The sequence below is a fragment of the Pseudophryne corroboree genome, chromosome 3 (assembly GCF_028390025.1).
Source record: "Pseudophryne corroboree isolate aPseCor3 chromosome 3, aPseCor3.hap2, whole genome shotgun sequence".
In the NCBI taxonomy this organism is placed as follows: Eukaryota; Metazoa; Chordata; class Amphibia; order Anura; family Myobatrachidae; genus Pseudophryne; species Pseudophryne corroboree.
In genome coordinates, this window is record NC_086446.1 from 324133394 (window position 1) to 324158645 (window position 25252).

At 46.1% G+C, this 25252-nt stretch overlaps 1 protein-coding gene across 1 annotated transcript in view; it reads left to right on the top strand.

The window, feature by feature from the left end:
* Positions 1–449: 449 nt before the first annotated feature.
* OCSTAMP (osteoclast stimulatory transmembrane protein) overlaps positions 450–25252 on the top strand; it is a 32122-nt gene continuing 7319 nt past the window's right edge. Inside the window, exons 1-2 of the mRNA XM_063963149.1 lie at positions 450–484; positions 18194–19250. Coding sequence (XP_063819219.1) covers positions 450–484; positions 18194–19250 — 1092 coding nt within the window. The remainder of the gene's footprint in view (positions 485–18193; positions 19251–25252) is intronic.

The window sequence follows — 25252 nt, forward strand, 5'->3', positions numbered from 1 at the left end:
AGGCGGGAAGATCCGAGTCTGCCTCGGATCCGTGTAAAAAGGCTGAAGTTCGGGGGGGTTCGGATTCCGAGGAACCGAACCCGCTCATCACTACTTATATCCCTATCCTGCATACCCTCCAACTGTACCTTTTTGGCAGGTACAGTATCTTTTTTTATGGTCTGTACTGATTTTTGGCTCTCAAAACTTCCATTGAAAGTATAGGAAAAGGGGCGTGGCCATGCCCCCTTTACCTGTGGCCACACCCTTTTCTAACTGTACCGATTTTTTTGTGTAAAATGTTTGAGGGTATGATCCTGCCAACTTCACTAGGAATGCGGGAGAAATACCCTAACAGGGGTGTGGGGACTACCCGAAAACTTGGGAGTTCCTTCAACTGCTGGGAGAGTAAGTAAGTATGCTGACAGTAGATAAATGACTTATAGATGCTCAACTCCATCTGCTAAAGGATGATTAAGATTGGAAGCTACTTCTGGGTGGTTAGGTGAGTGTGTATCCCCCCCACTGATACAATATTTACTACAGGTTGAGCAGTGGCGGAACAAGCAAGCGGTGGGCCCAGGTGCAACAAAATGCTTTGGGCCTCCCCCCCCCCCCCATCCCATCCAAGTCCACCCCATGGGCAGTGCGCGCCGTAGGCGCGCGCAAAAATACATAGTAGCGTGGCTTCGTGGGGAAGGGGTGTGTCCACAAAATAATACCAATTCATAAAACGGTGCACAGTAGTCTCCATTCTTCAAATTACGCCGCACAGTAGCACCACTACACCAGGTAGAGACCCTTTTACTCCTTACAGCGAACAGATTCCCCTTTTTACACTTAACGGCAGACAGTGTGCACTTTTTACACATAACGGCAGACAGCGTGCCCTCGTTACACATAGCGGCAGACAGCATACACTTTTTACACAATGGCAGACAGCGTGCCCTCGTTACACATAGCGGCAGACAGCGTGCCCTCGTTACACATAGCGGCAGACAGCGTGCACTTTTTACACATTACGGCAGACAGCGTCCCCATTTTACACATTACGGCAGACAGCGTCCCCATTTTACACATTACGGCAGACACCATACACTTTTACACATAACGGCAGATAGCGTGCCCTTTTTACACATTACGGCAGGCAGATTCTACCTTTTTACACATAGCGGCAGGCAGATTCCCCATTTTTATACATAGCGGCAGGCAGATTCCCCATTTTTATACATAGCGGCAGGCAGATTCCCCATTTTTACACATTGCGGCAGGCAGATTCCCCATTTTTACATTGCGGCAGGCAGATTCCCCATTTTTACACATTGCGGCAGGCAGATTCCCCATTTTTACATTGCGGCAGGCAGATTCCCCATTTTTTACATTGCGGCAGGCAGATTCCCCATTTTTATACATAGCGGCAGGCAGTCCCCCCTTTTTACACATTGCGGCAGGCAGTCCCAACAAATAAAAAAAGAAAGAGACAGAAAGAAAGAAAGAAAGAAAGAAAGAAAGAAAGAAAGAAAGAAAGAAAGAAAGAAAGAAAGAAAGAAAGAAAGAAGAATTATACTTACCCTCTCTGTTGGCTCAGGCTCCTCGGTGCAGCTTCCCGGGCAGTAGAGAAGAAGGAGGAGGGAGGTGAAGGAGGGAGCCGCAGCAGCGCTGTGTTACTGGTGGAGGCGCTGCTGCTGCTGCCCCTCTGCTTCCCTATAGGCTGTTCTCAGAGACAGCCTATAGTGAAGCAGAGGAGCAGCAGCAGCAGCGCCTCCACCAGTAACAAAGCGCTGCTGCGGCTCTCTCCTTCACTGAGAGACTGTGACCTGTTTGTATATGAGGGAGGGAGGGACGGACCCTCCTCCCTCCTTCGTGTGCGGGTGGCCAGAATCGTTCCTTATGACGGGCGGGTCACGGGAGCGCTGGTGTGCGGCTGCGGCATGACATACAATGAGTCATTGTGACTCACTCATGTAATGCCGGCCGGCGGCTGTGGGCCCTTGAGTGCGGCGGGGCCCCAGTGCAATGCACTGCCTGCCCCGCCAGTAGTTCCGCCCCTGAGGTTGAGTATCCCATATCCAAATATTCCGAAATACAGACTTTTTTGAGTGAGACTGAGATAGTGAAACCTTTGTTTTTTGATGGCTCAATGTACACAAACTTTGTTTAATACTCAAAGTTATAAAAATATTGTATTAAATGACCTTCAGGCTGTGTGTATAAGGTGTATATGAAACATAAATGAATTGTGTGAATGTACATACACTTTGTTTAATGCACAAAGTTATTAAAAATATTGGCTAAAATGACCTTCAGGCTGTGTGTATAAGGAGTATATGAAACATAAATGCATTCTGTGATTAGATTTAGGTCCCATCGCCATGATATCTCATTATGGTATGCAATTATTCAAAATACGGAAAAATCCGATATCCAAAATTCCTCTGATCCTAAGTATTTTGGATACGGGATACTCAACCTGTAGAACTAATAATTAATACAGCTCCTGCAAAGTATTTTTGGGGATATTTGCAATTGGTTTGCTGCATGAAAGCAAACTACCATTTGAAAGACAATGGATGTGAATGTACTGTAGTTTAGCAATGCATGACTGTTGACATGTAAAACTTCACGGCAAGTCTGATGGAATCAGCAAACTAATTGCTGCTTTAGCAATAATTGATGTCTTCCTGTTGCCTTTAAACTACAGGATGTTTTTTTTATTCCCTAATGCTGCATACTACTAACCCATGTACAGCACACAACACAGGGAGGTATAATATGCTCTAGGTTATTATCCAGAGGTTGTATAATGCATTTCCTCTAGTAAAGCTTTATTCAGTCACACAAAGAAAGACAAAGAATGCAAAAACACATTAAGAAACTACAGAAAAGCTTTTTGAAACCATCTGCAATAACATGATGAAAGTGATACATTTCTTCCATTTCCTAGAGAGAATGAGTGGATTTGAAAAAATAGTTTACAAATATAATATGCAGTAAATCATCTCTATATATTACAACAACAAAAATAGTTGTGTTAATATTAACTTTAAAGTGGGCGGATTTTGTGTATTTTCATAGACTGTATATTTATACATAGGCTTTCCATACTATCCTTTTAAATACTCATGAATTACACAGGTTCTGTGGCTGCTTAAAACCAGGTGAAATGCAGTCTTGAAGTCAGACAGCCACAGAACTTGTGTACAGATGTAGCAACTCTCATCGTGGCTTCATCTTGCCGCAATCGCGCCTGGGGGGGTCATTCCAAGTTGTTCGCTCGCAAGCGGATTTTAGCAGATTTGCTCATGCTAAGCCGCCGCCTACTGGGAGTGAATCTTAGCATCTTAAAATTGCGAACGATGTATTCGCAATATTGCGATTACACACCTCGTAGCAGTTTCTGAGTAGCTCCAGACTTACTCGGCATCTGCGATCATTTCACTGCTTGTCGTTCCTGGTTTGACGTCACAAACACACCCAGCGTTCGCCCAGACACTCCTCCGTTTCTCCGGCCACTCCTGCGTTTTTTCCGGAAACGGTAGCGTTTTTTTCTCACACGCCCATAAAACGGCTTGTTTCCGCCCAGTAACACCCATTTCCTGTCAATCACATTACGATCGCCAGAACGATGAAAAAGCCGTGAGTAAAAATCCTAACTGCATAGCAAATTTACTTGGCGCAGTCGCAGTGCGGACATTGCGCATGCGCATTAAGCGGAAAATCGCTGCGATGCGAAGATTTTTACCGAGCGAACAACTCGGAATGACCCCCCTTGTTAGGTGTTACTGCGTGCAAGTCTGGGGCGTATGTACAACATTGCATGAATGGGAGCAGCAATTGCCGCAGCTCGGCATGCATTGCATGAATGGGAGCTGCAATTGCAGCGCCGGAAGTGCATGTTTAGCGTGGATGTAGCCATGAGGAGCATGGCTACATCTGTACAGTATATACGTATAGTGGAAATGGACTTCTTTTATCTAGGATGCCAGGATATAGCAGATGCAGTGGAAGAGATGGAAAATGGCACAAGTTATGATTCAAACACCAAAGTGTTTATTTACAGCATTTGAAGTATACATATGGTTGCCGACTTGCCATAATATCCCGTACACTGGATAAATTCAAGCCTGCATTTCATCTGGTTTTAATCAGCGAAAGAACCTGTATAAATCATAGGCGTCCCAAATTAAAGGTCTGCTTCCGAGCGACGCTCACGGCCGCCGCACCTCTCTCCCTGCCCGCCCGGCGCCTAGCAACGCCAGGACACCGTGCGTACTGTAGCCGCCGGGTCCCTGGCAACGCTAGGACGCCGGGCGTCCACAGCCGCTGGATCCATAGCAACGGGGACGCCATTGGCGGACCGCGTTCCCCGTTGCCAGATAAAGATTGATTAGTTGCTTGTGCAGCAGGGCAGCTGCACGGCAACTAGTAATTAGGGTCTGGGGGCTGGTCTTGCTGGCCCTCCTGTCATTGGCCAGCAGGGCCTTTTTATGGGAGCCATCACACTACAGCCTCGCCGGTGATAGCTTCCTGTATGCTGTTCCTGCCTTGCAACGTCTGTTCCTGGTCAGCTGTATCTGGTCGATCCTGCGCTCCTGAGTCCTGGAGTTCTGAAGCCGGTCCTGGGAATCCTTCCTGTCCAAGTGAACCTGTTGCAGTCATCTGGGGGTTCTCGCTTGTTGGGGTTCTCTCCCGGTTTCGTGAGTAGCGGCTTCTGCCGCGGGTTGCGGCCTAGGCCGCTTTAGTCCTTGTGTTAATTTTGTATTGGTGGTTTTTGTGGAGGTTTCCGCTTTTCACTGTCCTTCCCGGTACACGGCGGTGCCGTGTGGGGGTGTGGACAGTGGTGTCTTTTGTTGTTCTTTTCCTTTGGCGGCGTGCCGCACATATATTTAGTTTTAGGGCAGTTAGTAGCCCCTAGCTTTCTGTTTGCTTTAGTTAGAGGTCCCCTTGTTATTATCCTGTCTCGGCTCACGCCTTGTCTCACTCTAAGACCTGGGGGCATCGGAGTTGGGCAGACCTAATCCGCCCTTCAAACGCGGCTGCCGTGGGCCCAAGAAACCATAGTCACTCAGGCGTGAACTGACCACATGGGTAAAACAATGGAGGTAGAGTGCTAGGGGCTATTCCCGTTCCATCCCTTATTTCAGCGTCATGTCCAGGTGCTCTGGACTTACTACGCAACATCTCTCTAGTTCTGAGCATCAGGAACGTAACATTATCACTGGCCCAAAAAACAAAAAGAAAAAATATAAAGAGTTATTTGTTTTTGGTGGGCTTTGAAATTCGGCCTCATGAATCCGGCAGTATTAGGACCGAATCCCCGCCAGCTTTTGGCCAACCAGATTCAGGAACTAACTCAGATGGTTCAGGATCTTACTCTTCGGGTGAGATCGCAGGAAGATCTTTTGCGAGCCTCCCCGAGTATGATTCCAGAACCAAAGATTCACCTTCCTTACCATGTTTCAGGTAACCGAAAGGATTTTTTTAATTTCAAGGAAGCTTGTAAGCTTTATTTTCGTTTAAGGCCCCGATCCTCTGGTACTGAGTCTCAATGGGTCGGGATTGTGATGTCATTACTACAAGGCGATCCGCAAACCTGGGCTTTTGGGCTAAAAGCCGATGATGTTGCCTTGCTTTCTGTAGATACTTTTTTTAAGTCCCTAGGCCTTTTGTACGATGACCCTGATAGGGAAGCGTCGGCTGAGAGCCACCTGCGTGCACTTAAGCAAGGGAAAAATCCAGCAGAGGCGTATTGTACCGAGTTTCGCCGTTGGTCGAACGACTGTGGCTGAAATGACCCGGCCCTGCGCAGTCAGTTTCGCCTCGGTTTGTCTGAAATTATTAAAGACAGTCTCCTTCAGTACCCCGCTCCAGAGACTTTAGACAAACTCATGGAGCTTGCTATTAAAATTGATCGTCGTCTCCGGGAGCGGAGGGCTGAAAGAGGAGCTAGTTTCAGGCCTAGTCCATGTGTGTATACTTTCCCTGAGGACGTCGAGGAGCCCATGCAAATGGGTCTCTCCCGGCTGTCCCCAGAGGAAAGAACCAGAAGGCTAAATTCTGGTCTTTGCTTGTATTGTGGTGGCAAGGGACATATCGCGCGTAATTGCCTGAATAAGCAGGGAAACGCTCTGACCAAGTGAATTGTGAGGGGGTTCACTTGGGTCTGCAACTGATCTCCTCTAATGATTCCTTATTAGTTCCTGTAAAAATTTCCTTTGGTAGTCTCAGTTCGTTGGTGTCGGCCTTTGTCGACAGTGGAGCTGCGGGAAATTTCATGGATCTTGGTTGGGCTCAGGCTTTGGGCGTTCCACAGATACCTTTGGATAAACGTATCACCATGCACGGTTTGGATGGTGGTCCGCTTTCTAATGGGGTAATCACTCACCGCATACCTCCAGTACAACTGACAGTGGGGGCCCTACATTCGGAGAAAATCGAATTTTACCTTACCCATTGTCCGGCTGTCCCCGTAGTGTTGGGTCACCCCTGGCTTGCCTTTCAAAATCCCACCATAGATTGGCGGTCTGGGGAGATTTCCCGATGGGGTCCCTTTTGTGTTAAAGAATGTATTTCCCGTCCAGTCCGGGTTGCGGCAGTCACCCCAGAACTTATTCCTTTGGAATATCAGGACTTTGCCGTTGTTTTCTCCAAGGGTAATGCGGATATTCTGCCCCCTCATCGGTCCTATGACTGCGCTATTGACTTAGTTCCCGGTGCCTCTTTGCCTAAAGGGAGACTATATGCCCTGTCTGGGCCGGAAACTACGGCAATGAATGATTATGTACAGGAAAGCCTGAAAAAAAGGCTTCATTAGGCACTCAAAATCTCCCTTGAGTGCAGGGTTCTTTTTTGTTGAGATAATGTATTGATCATCGGGCTCTGAATAAAATTTCTGTTTAAAACACCTACCCCTTGCCACTGATTTCAGTACTATTTGATCAGCTCCGGACTGCCGTTATCTTTTCCAAGATCGATCTTAGAGGGGCTTACAATCTCATCCGAATAAAATCTGGGGATGAGTGGAAGACGGCTTTCAGCACACAGTCGGGACATTATGAATACCTGGTGATGCCGTTTGGGCTGTATAATGCTCCTGCTGTATTTCAAGATCTCATTAACGACGTCCTTCGTGACTTTCTAGGAAAGTTCGTAGTCGTTTATTTAGACAACATTTTGATTTACTCTGAGTCTTTGGAACAACATTTTACCCATGTGCGACTGGTCCTTCAGAAGTTACGGGAAAATCATTTGTACGCCAAACTGGAGAAATGTGATTTCCACATCACAGAAGTGTCCTTCCTGGGGTATATTATTTCTCCTAAGGGGTTTTTCATGGAACCAAAAAAACTCCAGGCCATCCTAAATTGGGCACAACCCACAAACTTAAAAGCAATTTAGCGCTTTTTAGGGTTTGCAAATTACTATAGGCGTTTTATTCATACCTTCTCAGATTTGGTTGCTCCTATTGTGGCATTGACTAAAAAAGGAGCGGACCCTTCCAATTGGTCGCCTGAAGCCAAGTCTGCCTTCCTGCCCTTAAAGCAGGCCTTTGTCTCAGCTCCAGTACTCACACACCCTAACCCGGATCTCCCCTTTATTGTCGAGCTAGATGCCTCAGAGGTTGGAGTGGGGGCTATCCTTTCTCAGGAAGACCCGGAGTCTCAGGAATTACACCCATGTGCCTTCATGTCCAGAAAATTCTCCTCTGCAGAATTCAACTATGATGTTGGTAATCTAGAATTGTTGGCAGTTAAATGGGCTTTCGAGGAGTGGAGGCACTGGTTGGAAGGAGCAAGGCATACCATTACGGTGTTTACTGACCACAAGAACCTGCAGTATATTGAGTCAGCTAAACGGCTTAATGCTCGACAGGCACGTTGGGCGCTGTTTTTTACTCGTTTCAGGTTTATAATCACCTTCAGGCCCGGTTCCAAGAATACAAAAGCCGATGCCCTGTCACGTTGTTTTCTTCCGGTTCACAATAACCACCCGGCTACTACCCCCATAGTCCCATCGTCTGTCATCTGGGCTGGCCTCACACAGGATTTATTTACACAGCTAGTCCAGCTTCAGCAGCAGGCTCCCAAAGTCACTCCTGCAGATCGTCTCTTCGTCCCTGAATTTCTGAGGGGCACTGTTCTAGCTGAGTTTCATGATAATAAGATTTCTGGTCATCCGGGTATCACTAAGACCTTGGAGTTAATCTCTCGCTCAGTGTGGTGGCCTAATCTTTCTAAAGATGTAAGGGAATTTGTCCGTTCCTGTCAGGTTTGTGCTCAGTACAAGGTATCTCGATCGTTGCCGGTCGGGCAACTCATGCCTCTAGCCGTTCCTCTCAGGCCATGGTCACATATATCCATGGATTTCGTGGTGGACCTTCCTCTTTCAGCTGGGTTTCGAGTCATTTGGGTGGTAGTAGACCGTTTTAGTAAGATGGCCCACTTCATTGCTCTCTCCCGATTACCCTCTGCTCAAGGGTTGGCAGTTTTGTTTCTCCGCCATGTGTTCAGGCTCCATGGTTTACCCAGGGATATTGTCTCTGATCGGGGACCGCAATTCATCGCCCGTTTCTGGAAACGTTTTTGTGCCTCATTAAATATGAAACTCTCTTTAACAACTGGGTACCATCCACAGTCTAACGGACAAACTGAACGTGTTAATCAGTCGTTAAAACAGTATTTATGGCTATATTCGGCCAAACTTCAGAATGATTGGTCTGAATTTCTTCCTTTGGCCGAATTTGCCTATAATAACTCTTGTCATTCTTCCACCAAGGAGTCCCCATTCTTTTCGGTCTTGGGCTTTGATCCTAGAGCCAATTCTTTTTACCCTCATTCTCCAGTCTCCTCATTGACCTTAACTTCCCATCTCAGAATGATTTGGAAAAAGGTGCACCTTGCCCTTAAGAAGGCTGCCTTCCGAAAAAAAAAAAAATTTCTGATAGGTTCCGACGCCCATGCACTTTTAAGGTGGGAGATAAGGTGTGGTTGTCAACCCGCAACATCAAGCTCCGACAACCCTCGGCTAGATTGAGACCCAAATTTATTGGACCGTTCCTTATCGTTAAGAAGGTCAACCCAGTTGCTTTCCGGCTACGCTTGCCTAAATCACTCAAAATTGGCAATACTTTTCACTGTTCCCTTCTGAAGCTGTATATTTCTTCCAGGAGATTCCCTCGGAAGACTTCCCAGGGTAGACCTCCGGTGGATGTTCAGGGGCAACAAGAATTCTTGGTGGAGAAAGTTTTAGATTCCAAAGTTTCTCGGGGCCGGCTTTATTTTTTGGTTCACTGGAAAGGCTATGGCCCGGAAGAAAGGTCTTGGGTCCTGGATAACAATTTACATGCCCCTAAACTTAAGAGATTATTCTTTCAGGAATTTCCTCAGAAACCCGGCTTTAGGGGTTCTTTAACCCCTCCTCAAGGGGGGGTACTGTTAGGTGCCACGGTCCGCGGCGCCGCTCGGTCTGCTTCCGAGCGACGCTCACGGCCGCCGCACCTCTCTCCCTGCTCGCCCGGCGCCTAGCAATGCCAGGACGCCGTGCGTACTGTAGCCGCTGGGTCCCTGGCAACGCTAGGACGCCGGGCGTCCACAGCCGCTGGGTCCATAGCAACGGGGACGCCATTGGCGGACCGCGTTCCCCGTTGCCAGATAAAGATTGATTAGTTGCTCGTGCAGCAGGGCAGCTGCACGGCAACTAGTAATTAGGGTCTGGGGGCTGGTCTTGCTGGCCCTCCTGTCATTGGCCAGCAGGGCCTTTTTATGGGAGCCAGCACACTACAGCCTCGCCGGTGATAGCTTCCTGTATGCTGTTCCTGCCTTGCAACGTCTGTTCCTGGTCAGCTGTATCTGGTCGATCCTGCTCCCTGCGCTCCTGAGTCCTGGAGTTCTGAAGCCGGTCCTGGGAATCCTTCCTGTCCAAGTGAACCTGTTGCAGTCATCTGGGGGTTCTCGCTTGTTGGGGTTCTCTCCCGGTTTCGTGAGTAGCGGCTTCTGCCGCGGGTTGCGGCCTAGGCCGCTTAAGTCCTTGTGTTAATTTTGTATTGGTGGTTTTTGCGGAGGTTTCCACTTTTCACTGTCCTCCCCGGTACACGGCGGTGCCTTGTGGGGGTGTGGACAGTGGTGTCTTTTGTTGTTCTTTTCCTTTGGCGGCGTGCCGCACATATATTTAGTTTTAGGGCAGTTAGTAGCCCCTAGCTTTCTGTTTGCTTTAGTTAGAGGTCCCCTTGTTATTATCCTGTCTCGGCTCACGCCTTGTCTCACTCTAAGACCTGGGGGCATCGGAGTTGGGCAGACCTAATCCGCCCTTCAAACGCGGCTGCCGTGGGCCCAAGAAACCATAGTCACTCAGGCGTGAACTGACCACACGGGTAAAACAATGGAGGTAGGGTGCTAGGGGCTATTCCCGTACCATCCCTTATTTCAGCGTCACGTCCTGGTGCTCTGGACTTACTACGCAACATCTCTCTAGTTTTGAGCATCAGGAACGTAACAATATTATGGCAAACTTAAGTATGCAGTGATGTTTCTTATAGCCAAGTGCCCCCTCTCAAACTACCAGAGTAACTGGCCACATCAGGTATAACTCGACTTCACTTACTTAGCTAATTAAACACTATTATGATGTCATTAATTTAACACTGCATCACATGCTTAAATAAAACAGAGTAAAAAATAAATAAATAAATAAACAGTACAGCAATGTCTGTACAAGAAAATTGAAAATGCATAAAGGGAGCCACAAGTGAAAGATGTATGGATCAGGAGATCTACATAAGAAAGGTCTACAGTCATTAGGTCGACCACTATTGGTCAACATGCATTAGGTCGACAGGGTCAAAAGGGCGACACATGAAAAGGTCAACCTGACAAAAGGTCAACAGTAGGAGAGGTCGACAGAGTGAAAAGGTTGACACATGAAATTGTCAACATGAGAAAAGGTTGACACAAAAAAGGTTGAGACAACATTTTAAAGTTTTATTGGTGTCATTTTCACCTTCAAAGGTCGTGGAACCCCAATTAGTGTACCACGTCCCCTCACATGGCTCACTTCACTCGCCATGCTTCGGGCAGGTTACTATTCCCAATCGTGGTCCACATGAATGGTAAAGTATGAAAAAGTTTATTAAAATGCTTAGAAAAAAAAAGCGCTGTGTCGAACATATGTTTGTCAACCATCTGCACCTGTCATCCGTTTGCACCTGTCGACCATAGGCACTGTCGACCTTTTACATATTGACCTATTGTCCATGTCGAACTTTTGACCATGTTGACATACTGCATGTTGACCATTAGTGGGCGATCTAATGAATGTCCACCTTTACATTGTCGACCTAGAGCCATGATACTAAATGAAAGAATAATACCAAAATTGCATGTATGTAGTGTAGGTAACAAGACCAGAGCCAAATGCAGGATTTCTGGAGGGGTGTCCAAATTTAGAAGCAACTGTCACCAGCCCATGAAGGATGCATAATTAGCATGTAATAAGCTACAGTCTGCCCCAAACAAAGTATACAGGATGATTCAAAAGTCACAGTACACTCTTTTGTTTCAAAAACTGTGCAGGAAATCAGAAAACTGAATGCTCCAGTAACGTATGGGTGAGGTGGGCTATCTCATTCCATATCTGTGCTGCATTTTTGTGAGCAGTATATATAGTAGTACAGTGCAGCATTTTGGTGACCAACAGTATATAGTTGTACGGTACAGTAGGCCATTGCTGTATCTTGCAGCTCCGTGTCACTACAAGTATCCATTCCATATCTGTGCTGCATTTTTGTGAGCAGTATATATAGTAGTACAGTGCAGCATTTTGGTGACCAACAGTATATAGTTGTACAGTACAGTAGGCCATTGCTGTATCTTGCAGCTCTGTGTCACTGCAAGTATCCATTCCATATCTGTGCTGCATTTTTGTGAGCAGTATATATAGTAGTACAGTGCAGCATTTTGGTGACCAACAGTATATAGTTGTACAGTACAGTAGGCCATTGCTGTATCTTGCAGCTCTGTGTCACTGCAAGTATCCATTCCATATCTGTGCTGCATTTTTGTGAGCAGTATATATAGTAGTACAGTGCAGCATTTTGGTGACCAACAGTATATAGTTGTACAGTACAGTAGGCCATTGCTGTATCTTGCAGCTCTGTGTCACTGCAAGTATCTATTCCATATCTGTGCTGCATTTTTGTGAGCAGTATATATAGTAGCACAGTGCAGCATTTTGGTGACCAACAGTATATAGTTGTACAGTACAGTAGGCCATTGCTGTATCTTGCAGCTCTGTGTCACTGCAAGTATCCATTCCATATCTGTGCTGCATTTTTGGGAGCAGTATAAATAGTAGTACAGTGCAGAATTTTGGTGACCAACAGTATATAGTTGTACAGTACAGTAGGCCATTGCTGTATCTTGCAGCTCTGTGTCACTGCAAGTATGCATTCCATATTTGTGCTGCATTTTTGTGAGCAGTATATATAGTAGTACAGTGCAGCATGTTGGTGACCAACAGTATATAGTTGCCCAGTACAGTAGGCCATTGCTGTATCTTTCAGCTCTGTGTCACTGCAAGTATCCATTCCATATCTGTGCTGCATTTTTGTGAGCAGTATATATAGTAGTACAGTGCAGCATTTTGGTGACCAACAGTATATTGTTGTACAGTACAGTAGGCCATTGCTGTATCTTGCAGCGCCGTGTCACTGCAAGTATCCATTCCATATCTGTGCTGCATTTTTGTGAGCAGTACATATAGTAGTACAGTGCAGCAGTTTGGTGACCAACAGTATATAGTTGTACAGTACAGTAGGCCATTGCTGTATCTTGCAGCTCTGTGTTACTGCAAGTATCCATTCCATATCTGTGCTGCATTTTTTGGGAGCAGTATATATAGTAGTACAGTGCAGCATTTTGGTGACCAACAGTATATAGTTGTACAGTACAGTAGGCCATTGCTGTATCTTGCAGCTCTGTGTCACTGCAAGTATACATTCCATATCTGTGCTGCTTTTTTATGAGCAGTATATATAGTAGTACAGTGCAGCATTTTGGTGACCAACAGTATATAGTTGTACAGTACAGTAGGCCATTGCTATTGATATAATAATAATACTGGCATATAATTCCACACATTAAAAAATGGAGAACAAAAATGTGGAGGGTGAAATAGGGAAAGATCAAGATCCACTTCCACCTAGTGCTGAAGCTGCTGCCACTAGTCATGGCAGAGACGATTCAATGCCATCAACGTCGACTGCCAAGGCCGATGCTCAATGTCATAGTAGAGAGCATGTAAAATCCAAAAAACTAAAGTTCAGTAAAATGACCCAAAAATCTAAATTAAAAGCGTCTGAGGAGAAGCGTAAACTTGCCAATATGCCATTTACGACACGGAGTGGCAAGGAACGGCTGAGGCCCTGGCCTATGTTCATGGCTAGTGGTTCAGCTTCACATGAGGATGGAAGCACTCATCCTCCCACTAGAAAACTGAAAAGAGTTAAGATGGCAAAAGCACAGCAAAGAACTGTGCGTTCTTCTAAATCACAAATCCCCAAGGAGAGTCCAATTGTTGGTTGCAATTCCTGACCTTCCCAACACTGGACGGGAAGAGGTGGCTACTTCCACCATTTGCACGCCCCCTGCAAGTGCTGGAAGGAGCACCCACAGTCCAGTTCCTGATAGTCAAATTGAAGATGTCACTGTTGAAGTACACCAGGATGAGGATATGGGTGTTGCTGGCGTTGAGGAGGAAATTGGCAAGAAGGATTCTGATGGTGAGGTGGTTTGTTTAAGTCAGGCACCCGGGGAGACACTTGTTGTCCGTGGGATGAATATGGCCATTGACATGCCTGGTCAAATTACAAAAAAAAATCACCTCTTCGGTGTGGAATTATTTTAACAGAAATGCGGACAACAGGTGTCAAGCCGTGTGTTGCCTTTGTCAAGCTGTAATAAGTAGGGGTAAGGACGTTAACCACCTAGGAACATCCTCCCTTATACGTCACCTGGAGCGCATTCATCAGAAGTCATTGACAAGTTCAAAAACTTTGGGTGACAGCGGAAGCAGTCCACTGACAACTAAATCCCTTCCTCTTGTACACAAGCTCCTGCAAACTACACCACCAACTCCCTGAGTGTCAATTTCCTCCTTAGACAGGAAAGCCAATAGTCCTGCAGGCCATGTCACTGGCAAGTCTGACGAGTCCTCTCCTGACTGAGATTCCTCCGATGGATCCTTGAGTGTAACGTCTACTGCTGCTGGCGCTGCTGTTGTTGCTGCTGGAAGTCGATCATCATCCCAGAGGGGAAGTCGGAAGACCACTTGTACTACTTCCAGTAAGCAATTGACTGTCCAACAGTCCTTTGCGAGGAAGATGAAATATCACAGCAGTCATCCTGTTGCAAAGCGGATAACTCAGGCCTTGGCAGCTGTGTTGGTGTTAGACGTGCGTCCGGTATCCGGCGTTAGTTCACAGGGACTTTGAGAATTTCTTGAGGTAGTGTGTCCCCGGTACCAAATACCATCCCACTTCTTTAGGCAGGCGATAGCGAGATTTTACCAATTAATATCAGTGATTTATAATTAATTATTAATTACAGTGATCTTGCCAAGTGATTCCAGTGATTTTGTCATTTTCTTCCAGTGATTTGGACCAATAATACCATTGATTAGAACGAATAATTCCTGTGATTTTGTCATTTTCTTCCAGTGATTTGGACCAATAATACCATTGATTATTTAGAACGAATAATTCCTGTGATATTGAGGTGTTTGTGTCGCTTAGCTTAGCCGTCCAGCGACCACAGTTCACCTCTTTTTCTCTTTTCTTTGCATCGTGTGCTATTTGGGGACTATTTTTTTAAGTGCCATCCTGTCTGACACTTCCGTATATGTCCAGTGGTACTGCCATTTGATATAATTCCCGACATTACTGCCATTTAATTCCAGTGATTTTGTCATTTTCTTCCAGTGATTTGAACCAATAATACCACTGATTAGAACAAATAATTCCTGTGATTTTGTCATTTTCTTCCAGTGATTTGGACCAATAATACCATTGATTAGAACGAATAATTCCTGTGATATTGAGGTGTTTGTGTCGCTTAGCTTAGCCGTCCAGCGACCACAGTGCACCTCTTTTTCTCTTTTCTTTTCATCATGTGCTGTTTGGGGCCAATTTTTTGAAGTGCCATCCTGTCTGACACTGCAGTGCCACTCCTAGATGGGCCAGGTGTTTGTGCCGCCCACTTGGGTCGCTTAGCTTAGTCATCCAGCGGCCTTGGTGCAAATTTTAGGACTAAAAATAATATTGTGAGGTGTGAGGTGTTCAGAATAGACTGGAAATTAGTGGAAATTATGGTTATTGAGCTTAATAATACTATAGGATCAAAATTACCCCCAAATTCTATGATTTAAGCTGTTTTTGAGGGGTTTTTGTAAAAAAACACCCGAATCCAAAACACACCCGAATCCGACAAAAAATTTTCAGGGAGATTTTGCCAAAACGCGTCCGAATCCAAAACACGGCCGCGTAACCGAATCCAAAACCAAAACACAAAACCCGAAAAATTTCCGGTGCACATCTCTATAACTACTATTTCAAATCTGTTTGCAGCAATACACTTTTCAGCAAATTCTGATGTTGTTTGACATGTTACATGACCTCCTTTTCATTTGAAAAAAACTGACTTAGATTCAAAATGGCTGATTTCAAGATGGCACCCATGTTCGGCACATACCCTAAAAGATAGCCCACCTCACCCATACCTCACTGGACTATTTAGTTTTCCAATTTCCTACACAGCTTTTGAAACAAAAGGGTGTACTGTGACTTTTTAATCACCCTGTAGTTTATGTAATATAGTACTTCAGACATATGCATGCCCAATGATCATGGTAGGCCAATTACCAGATTCTCTCTCTGGTGCCACTCAGATCCACACACACACACACACACACACACACACACACACACACACACACACACACACACACACACACACACACACACACACACACACACACACACCAGACTTTTTAGGATAAGATGCTGCCACTGGGCATGTGCAGCAGCAACATTTCGCCCTTTATATTGCATATAGTGGGCAGTGGCCAGGCTATGGGGAAGGGGGGTTTCTAGGCAACTGGAATCCCCCCCCCTGTGTTTGCCTATGCAACCAGCACATACATAGTTGATTCAGTGAACGGCTAGTACATTGTGAGTGGTGTTTTCTGTGCATGCGATGCAAATTAGACACCCCTCTAGGAAGCTCAGTTGCGCTTGGTGTCTATCACTGTATGACATTATGATGCTAGGTATATGATGACCAGTAACATGTAGTCAGGGTAGGCTCATCTGTCATTCTCAGTATACAGTACTCCAGAGTTTTGACTATATATTCAGAGTTTGAATATATATAAATGCATGTCACATTTGAAGACACATCTGTACCTATGTTCTAGCGCCGGCAGTGCAGTTGTGTGACCTGGTGCAATGGTATCAGCCGATGTTCCATGTCGACATTTTAACAATGTCAGCACCACAACTATCAGCATTATGGCATCAACATATCAAACAACGACATGGGGGTATATTTACTAAGGTCCCGATTTTGACCGAGATTATGTTTTTTCTTCAAAGTGTCATCTCGGGAATTCACTAAACTCAAATCACGGCAGTGATGAGGGCATTCGTATTATTTTGGAAGTCCTAGGAAAAATTTACGAATCAATACACCATCGGTCAAATCAAATACGCCTGGAATTTGGTAGAAATCGGTCATTTACTAAAAAGTGCAAATCACAAACACTGCCGACAATAGCCAAACACTGCCGTGCTTAAATACAAATCGTGAAACAGCGGTTGACCGAAAGTAACCTCACCGCTGACCACAAAGTTCCCACCATTGGTTACAATGGAGCGCATAGGCGCTACATTGTAACACTGCCGTGTGCTGCCTGACATACACTACAGGAGCACACAGCCAATCAGGAGGGTGCCACAACGTGGCGCTCCCTGATTGGCTGATGGAACCCTCTTAGACAGAAGTCAGGGGGGGTTCCTGGCATTCGGGGAAAGGGGTCCCATGTGAAAACATGGGGCCCCTTTCAGTGCGTGGTCGGGTGTCCGTTTTTTTATTTTGCAAAGTACGTGGATTACAAATAGAAAAGAAGAGGATCGAACTACACTGGATTTTGTGAGTATAATTTTTCCAACAGGTACCCCATGGATTCTACATGGAGAAGAGGACCGACCCTCGTGTGAACATAGGTAAGTATGTGTGTATGGAGGTGTGGATGTATGTATTAAACTTTTACTTTCAAGGTGTGTGTCTTCTGTTTTTATTGGGGTATTTTTTTAGTAGTAGTACTACAGGTACCAGCGGGCCCGGTTTTCCACCGCATGCTGGTACTTGTGGTTCTCCAAGTACCAGCTTGTGGGGGAGGCTTGCTGGGACTTGTAGTACTGCTACTAAAAACAATATTCATTTTTTGACAAAAAGGCTATCAGCCCCCCATCCGCAGCCCTTGGATGGGGGGGACAGCCTCGGGCTTCACCCCTGGCCCTTGGGTGGCTGGAGGGGGGTACCCCTTGATTGAAGGGGTCCCCACTCCTCCAGGGTACCCCGGCCAGGGGTGACTAGTTGGGTATGTAATGCCAGGGCCGCAGGGACCAATATAAAAGTGTCCCCCGGCTGTGGCATTATGTATCTGGCTAGTGGAGCCCGGTGCTGGTTTCAGAAATACGGGGGACCCCTACGCTTTTTGTCCCCCGTATTTTTGGAACCAGGACCAGGCGCAGAGCCCGGTGCTGGTTGTTTAAATATGGGGGAACCCCTGTCATTTCCCCCCCCCCATATTTTTACAACCAGGACCGGCTCAAAGAGCCCGAGGCTGGTTTGGCTTAGGAGGGGGGACCCCACGCATTTTTTTAAAGATTTTAGCAATGATTTTTATTTTAATAAAGGTACACAATGAAGCCCAGCATGGATCTCATCAGTGCCAGAAAGGAGTCAGAAAGGATTATTTACACTTTTACAACAAATAGGGCTATGATTTATAGAGAAATCAGCTTTCCTCTGGATCAACTTGGTTGAATTTTGTATCTGAAAAATGTATGTGTATTCAATTCAAACAATGTCACCATATTTACTTTGTAAATTCACTCATTTGCTATACAAATATATTTTCTTTCTTTTTTTTTCTTTTGCAGAACTTCATGGTGCAGTTACATTCAAAGGGTTGTGCGCCCAAAGGCTCATCACATGGTGCTGGCGCTCTTGTCTGCATACTCCACCCCTGTCCCCAGAGATTCACAGCAGATCCTGTTGCTGATTCTTTTGTGCTTCATTACTTCATGTTTGTCTGCAGTTTTTCTGTATATATGGCTGTTTCATTCCTTACAGTATAATTCATTAACAGCAACTGTGTTATCCACAACTTCTGCTGTCCTTATATGCAGTGTTCTTGTCCTTGTGCACCCAATTCGCTGCATTCTGACCATAATCATCCCTACACTGGGTACCAAACAAGGACGCCGGCTACTGCTGTCTACTTGCTTCATGATTATGGCTCTCACCATAATTCCCAATATTCTGAAAAACCTCCGAACAATTTTTACAATTTTTAGATGCATTTCCCAACACACTTTCGAGACGGTTTTAAACTCCACGGACGCATTCAAAAACCTTACAAATGAAATGAGTCACTTTGTCAACAATATTGTGAAATTATCGATCCATGATTCTAAGGAGGTGAATGTACTTGCTAATGTAGATAATTCTATAGTTTCTAATCAAATATCAGAAATCGCAAACAAGATGAAGAAGGACTTTGAAACAGTGGAATCGCTTTTTAAGGACATCATGTTAGTGGCCAATAGGGTTCTGGCTGGATGTTTTGTCTTGTATATGCTATCTAATGGAACATGGTACTTGAGAAACTATTTAACTGATATTAGCTTTGACAACAAGTACATAACACAACAACTGGAGCAGCTGGCTCAGACAAAAAATATTACAGACTTGGCTAATTTGGCAAATAGCTCCTCTGCAAAGTTAATAAAGTCAACTGGATTTAAGCTGTCAAGAAAAGAGCTGGGAGCCAGTCTGTTTCGCCTTCTGATTGTTTTCCTGTTTGCACTGCTCACTGTGCTAATTATAACCACAGACCACATTGTCTTCCAGTTTTCTGTATTAGTCAGCAATTGGGTGGATGATCTGCCAGCTCTGGAAGTGATTTTTTATGTGACATATGATACACATTTAAGTGTAAGTATACGGGGTGCTTCTTGTATGACATTGGAGAAGGGCATATCTGATTCACTGTAACTAGTCATCAACTTTATCCCCCCCCCCCATAGCTATACATAGCTATACATAGCTATACTAATAGTAGTAGTAGTAGTATCGGACTATAACTATTACCTATAAAGGAGTTACTACATTGGCTTGCAGCATTTATCTTTCAGTAGACTCACACTTTTTGAGGGAGATGTATCAAACCTTGAAGAGAGATAAAGAGCAGAGAGATAAAGTACCAACCAATCGGTTCCGAATTTTCATTTTTCAAACACAGCCTGTAATGTGACAGTTATTAGCTGATAGGTTGGTACTTTATCGCTCTCCACATTATCTCTCTCCAAGGCTTGATACCTTTCCTCTTTGTGTTTTTCTCCTTATTCCTTTATGTACTGCTGGAACTTACTTGGCAGTCACTTTACTGTGTGATAATCCTGCACATGCACCGACCATTGCTAGCGACCAGGGCCGGTGCTAGGGTGTTTGGCGCCCTCCTGCAAACAATAAAATTGCGCCCTCCCTTCCATACGTAATAAAGGGACAGTGTATGCCAAAGGGGTGTGGTCTTATATGGAAGGGGCATGGACACACAATAGTACCCCCAATTCAAATTATGCAACATTGTACAATCTTATTCACATTATACCACACGTAATGTCCCTGATTCATAGTGCACCAAATAGTCGTGTACCTAATTCACATTATGACACACAGTAGTGCTCCTTGAACACAATACCCACAGTAGTGTCTCTTATACACAGAACGCCCACAATGGTAGTACCCCTCACACAGGGGCAGATCGAGAACAAAATGACAGGGGGGGCACCATGACAGGGGAAGAGGGGGAGGTTATTTGTGCGCACTCCTGGAAAAGTGGGTGTGGTTGTGCAACAAGGGCCGTGGCCTCAAAGGGAATTCTGTATCTACAAGCCACACCCTCATTTTCATCATGCTTCTTCACCCTCTCCCCTTATGCCAACATCCCCACTCACTCCCCAGCTCATGTCAACCTTTGCCTCCTCAGTCCTCATCCACTCACCTCAGCAGTCTCAGCCAGGCTCCTCTTCCCAGAATCTAGGCTTCAAGTGACAGTCTTCTCTTTCCCCTCTGGCCCCTCTTTCCGCACACAGCACTGCTCAGCACCTCACCCCAATCTCAGACTGTTTTTCTGAAGACAAGGAAAGCAGTGGGTGACGCTAAGGAATGGGTGACAGGGGGAGGCAGTGGGTGAAGACAGGAAATGTGTGACAGGGGGAGGCAATGGGTGACGCCACAGAATGGTTGACAGTGGGTGACACCAGGGAATGGTTGACAGTGGGAGGCAGTGGGTGACGCCAGGGAATGTGTAACAGGGAGAGGCAGTGGGTGACGCCAGGGAATGGTTGACAGGGAGAGGCAGTGGGTGACGCCAGGTAATGGGTGACAGGGGAAGGCAGTTGGTGACGTAGAGGATTATGGGAAGAGGCAGAGGGTGACAGGAGTGAGAGGTGATGGGGAGAGATAGTGGGAGATGAAGAGGCAGTGGGTGACAGAAAAGGGTGATGGGGAAAGGCAGTTGGTGGTGATGAGAGAAGCAGAAAGTGACAGAGAGAGGGTGATGCGGAGAGGGTGAAGGGGAGATAGTGATGTGGGAGAGAGGCAGAAGGTGAGGCAGTGGGTGACAGGGAGAAACAGAGGGAGACAGAAAGGTAGTGGATGACAGGGTAGGTATTCGACCATCTGAGATCAACTGGGGTCTCTGTGCCTCTAGTCTAGCAGTTGCCATCCGGATGGATCAGTAAAAATGAGCGAGTGTGTACAAAAATGTTATATATAGTTAGTGAATACAAAGGCAGCGGCACTCGGAGAACTTAAATCAATCAAAATTGTGTTAAAACAACATCATGCCAGACACCATCATTTCGGGGCCACAATGCCCCTTTGTCCAGGTGAGCAAAAAAAAAGTGGTGTCAAGTTTTTGTCAAGGAGTCATGTTTTTATAATATATAACATCTGTAAATTCTCTGAGTGCTGCTGCCTGTTGATTCCGTTTTGTGGTTACGCCATACAAGAGGGCACCAGAGTGGACTGTATCTGCAGCGGAGTGCCTGGCTGCCTGGGACCTCCACTCCCATGGTATCTGGCATTTTTGTTTCAGTTTGGTGAAAGTAGACACAGACCGGAAGTGACTAAGGAGCAGGAAGAGGAAGGCTGAGCCAGGTGGCAGGTTGGCTGGTCCAGCAATCTATGAAGCAGTGTCACTGAAACAGCCCTGATATGTATGGTGCCCTCATGCACAGGCAGGGTCTTTTCCTTTAGGTGGCGCTGTGGGCAGCACAGCTGTCAGACCAGCCGTCAGCCCCTTTAATGAGCTTTTGCGTATGCGCAACATGCTCGAATGCTGCCCGAACGGAGCCGGAGCCACAGTAATTTGCTGGTAGCAAGGGTGGTGGGAGCTGTGGCAGGAGCACGGGTCCCAGATCAGTGGCCCAATCTGCCCCTTTGACCCTAACCATGGCAGTTGCTGTACAATAAATAAAGTGTGATATAAATAAAATAATATTTTTAAAAATCTCTTAAATGACAGGGGGGCATGTGACTTGGTGCCCCTCGCCCCTCTGAATCTGCCACTGCCCTTACACATAACGCCCACAATAGTAGTGCCATACATAATGCCCATAGTAGTAGCGCCCCTTACACATAACACCCACAGTAGTCGTGCTACACTGAACGCCCACAGTAGCCATGCCAAACATAATGCTCACAGTAGTCGTGCCACACAACACCCACAATAGTCATGCCACACAGAATGCCCATAGTAGTCATGCCACACAACACCCACAATAGTCATGCCACACATAATGCCCACAGTAGTCATGCCGCACAACGCTCACAGTAATCGTGCCACACAACGCCCACAATAGTCGTGCCACACAGAACTGCCCATAGTAGTCATGCTGCACAAGAACATCCACAGTAGTAGTGCAACACTTGACTTGCCCCTTACACTAATGTCCACAGGAGAAGGGGAGAGAGGGGGGAGTGCGGTACTCACCACGGACAGATCAACGCACAGTGCTCTCAGCGCTGATGCGATGAGTAGGAGGAGAGAGGAGGGAGGGAGCCGGAGGGACAGAGCAGGAGCCGCGCTCCACGCTGCCGGCGCCCGAGCTTCACGCAGCCTGCGTCTGTCATAGTGTGACAGACGTAGCGGCAGCCAGCAGCAGCAGAACGGGGAGAGCGCCTCTTTGGTCCGGCGCCTCCCTGCTTTGCAGGAGCATATCTCCCAACATGACCCTCTCCAGGAGGGACAACATGCTCTGCTTCTGGACTTTTCTCTTAATTTAGGATTGCCGGAACCTGCTTTGAACAGGTTAATGGATAAGAAAGGTGTTCCAGCACAGGTGATGGCAATCATACATTAAGAGGGAAGTCCAGGAGCAGAGCATTGTGTCCCTCCTGGAGAGGGTCATGTTGGGAGGTATGCAGGAGCTGCTGAGTGGCTAGCGCCGGCTCTGCTAGCGACCCACATTGTGACTACCCCACGCCTAGACACAACCTCCCCGGTAATTATACTTACCGTCCAGAAGTCGGTGACCGATGCTTCCAGGACGCTGCTGGGCACCAGATCCTACTGCTGTTCTGTGACTCCCAGTGCTGTAAAGTGAGCTTCCACTTTGCAGCATCACTTTACAGCACAGGGATCAAAGCACAGCAGCAGGAGGTCCCGATGCCCGGCAGTGCTCACTGGAGCAAAGATCACTGGCTCCTGGACGGGTAAGTATAATTTAAAAAAAATAAGGTGATCAGCTTGTGTGGCGGGCGGCAGGGAAATCTGTACAGAGGTACTCATATCGTAGTGCTGCCCTGTGATTATGCTAATTATCACAGGGCACACTGCAGTATATTTTTTTACATTGTTTTTTATAAATTCGGCCAGATTATAAATGTGGAAAATGCCATCTGGGTTACTAAAAGAATGCGAATTATAGGGTTTGGAGTAGTTTTTCATGAAAACTGCTCCAAAAGCCCTTTAGTGCATTTGCGTGAAACTAAAAAAACGTGAAAAGGGTGTGAAAACACCCTTTTTCACATTATTTTGTTAAAAACAGTTTTATAAACTAGCCCCTATATGTAGTTTTGGGTTCAGTTCAGTAAGTTATGATAAACTAGAACTGCTGAAACAATCTAGTAATGCTGTAGTATATTCTATTAAGGAATGCTTATTCTAAAATGCAACTCTGTGGTTTCTTCACATGAAGGTGAGTTTCATAGAGGGAAGCACGGCCAACACTACATTCAGGTGAGCATATACTTATCACCTGGGCCGGGCTCCATGGGTCCGCTGCCCCCCTTACCCCCCAGAGTATACTTACCACAGCCGCGCCATCAGTGCCGTAACTAGGCATTTTAGCGCTGTGTGCAAGAAATGGCATTGCCCCCCCCCCCCCGCATGTAAGATAGGGGCGTGGCTTTATGGGGAAGGGGCGTGGCCACAAAATAATACCAATTCATACTACGGTGCACAGTAGTCTCCATTATTCAAATTACGCTGCACAGTAGCTCCACTACACCAGGTAGAGCCCCTTTTACACATTACGGCAGACAGTCCCCCTTTTTACACATTACGGCAGACAGCGTCCCCTTTTTACACATTACGGTAGACAGCATCCCCCTTTTTACACATTATGGCTGACAGCGTCCCCTTTTTACACATTACGGCAGACAGCGTCCCCCTTTTAACATATTACGACAGACAGCGTCCCCTTTTTACACATTACGACAGACAGAGTCCCCTTTTTACAAATTACGGCAGACATCGTCCCCCTTTTTACACATTACGGCAGACAGTGTCCCCTTTTTACACATTACGGCAGACAGCATCCCCTTTTTACACATTACGGCAGACAGCGTCCCCCTTTTTACACATTACGGCAGACAGCATCCCCTTTTTACACATTACGGCAGACAGCTTCCCCCTTTTTACACATTACGGCAGACAGAGTCCCCCTTTTTACACATTACGGCAGACAGCGTCCCCTTTTTGCACATTATGGCAGACAGCGTCCCCCTTTTTACACATTATGGCAGACAGCATCCTTTTTTACACATTATGGCAGGCAGTCCCCCTTTTGTACACATTATGGCAGACAGTCCCCCTTTTTTACACATAATGGCAGACAGTCCCCATTTTTTACACATTATGGCAGGCAGTCCCCATTTTTTACACATCATGGCAGACAGTCCCCCTTGTTTACACATCATGGGGGTGTGTGCTGCCGATGGTGCGCCTTCAGTGCATGTGCGCTTTGGGCAAGGCACCATCGGCATACACCTAGTTATGGCACTGCGCGCTATATCCCCAGTGACATCTTTCTGAAGATGGCGCAGCACACTGAGAGCAAAGACTCTGGAGAGTCTTTGATTTTTAGTGCACATGTGCCAAATTCTAGTGCCCCCATTTAGGTATCTCCAATGCCAGTAGCATGTCCCCGATTTACTCTCTATGGCCCTGCAGGCAGGTGAGTAGCTAGACCTACTGTATGTGCGGAAAAATAACAAAAAACACCACTTGTATTACTGCACATTGCATATGCCTTTCAATAAAAGTTAAGGAGCAACTACAGTACTATGGAAAATAAATGGATTTGGGTTAAGGTGGTGGATAAGAATAGTATGGAACAGAGCTTAAAGTGGTCCTGGAGAGGTGATGGAACTTGTTTATCCCGCCACCCCCCCTTCCCTCACATTAAGCGGAGCTAGGGCCAGTGCTAGTGTTTTCGGCACCCCCCTGCAAACAATAAATTAGTGCCCTACTTCCAATACATTATAAAGGGACATTGAACTCACAAAGAAGCATCATGGTATTATAACAGTACCCCAATTCAAAATGCACAACACAGGAGCACAGTCTTATTCAGATTACACCACATGTAGTGCCCCTAATTTATATTAAACCACATAGTAATGACCCTTATTCAGGTTACATCACT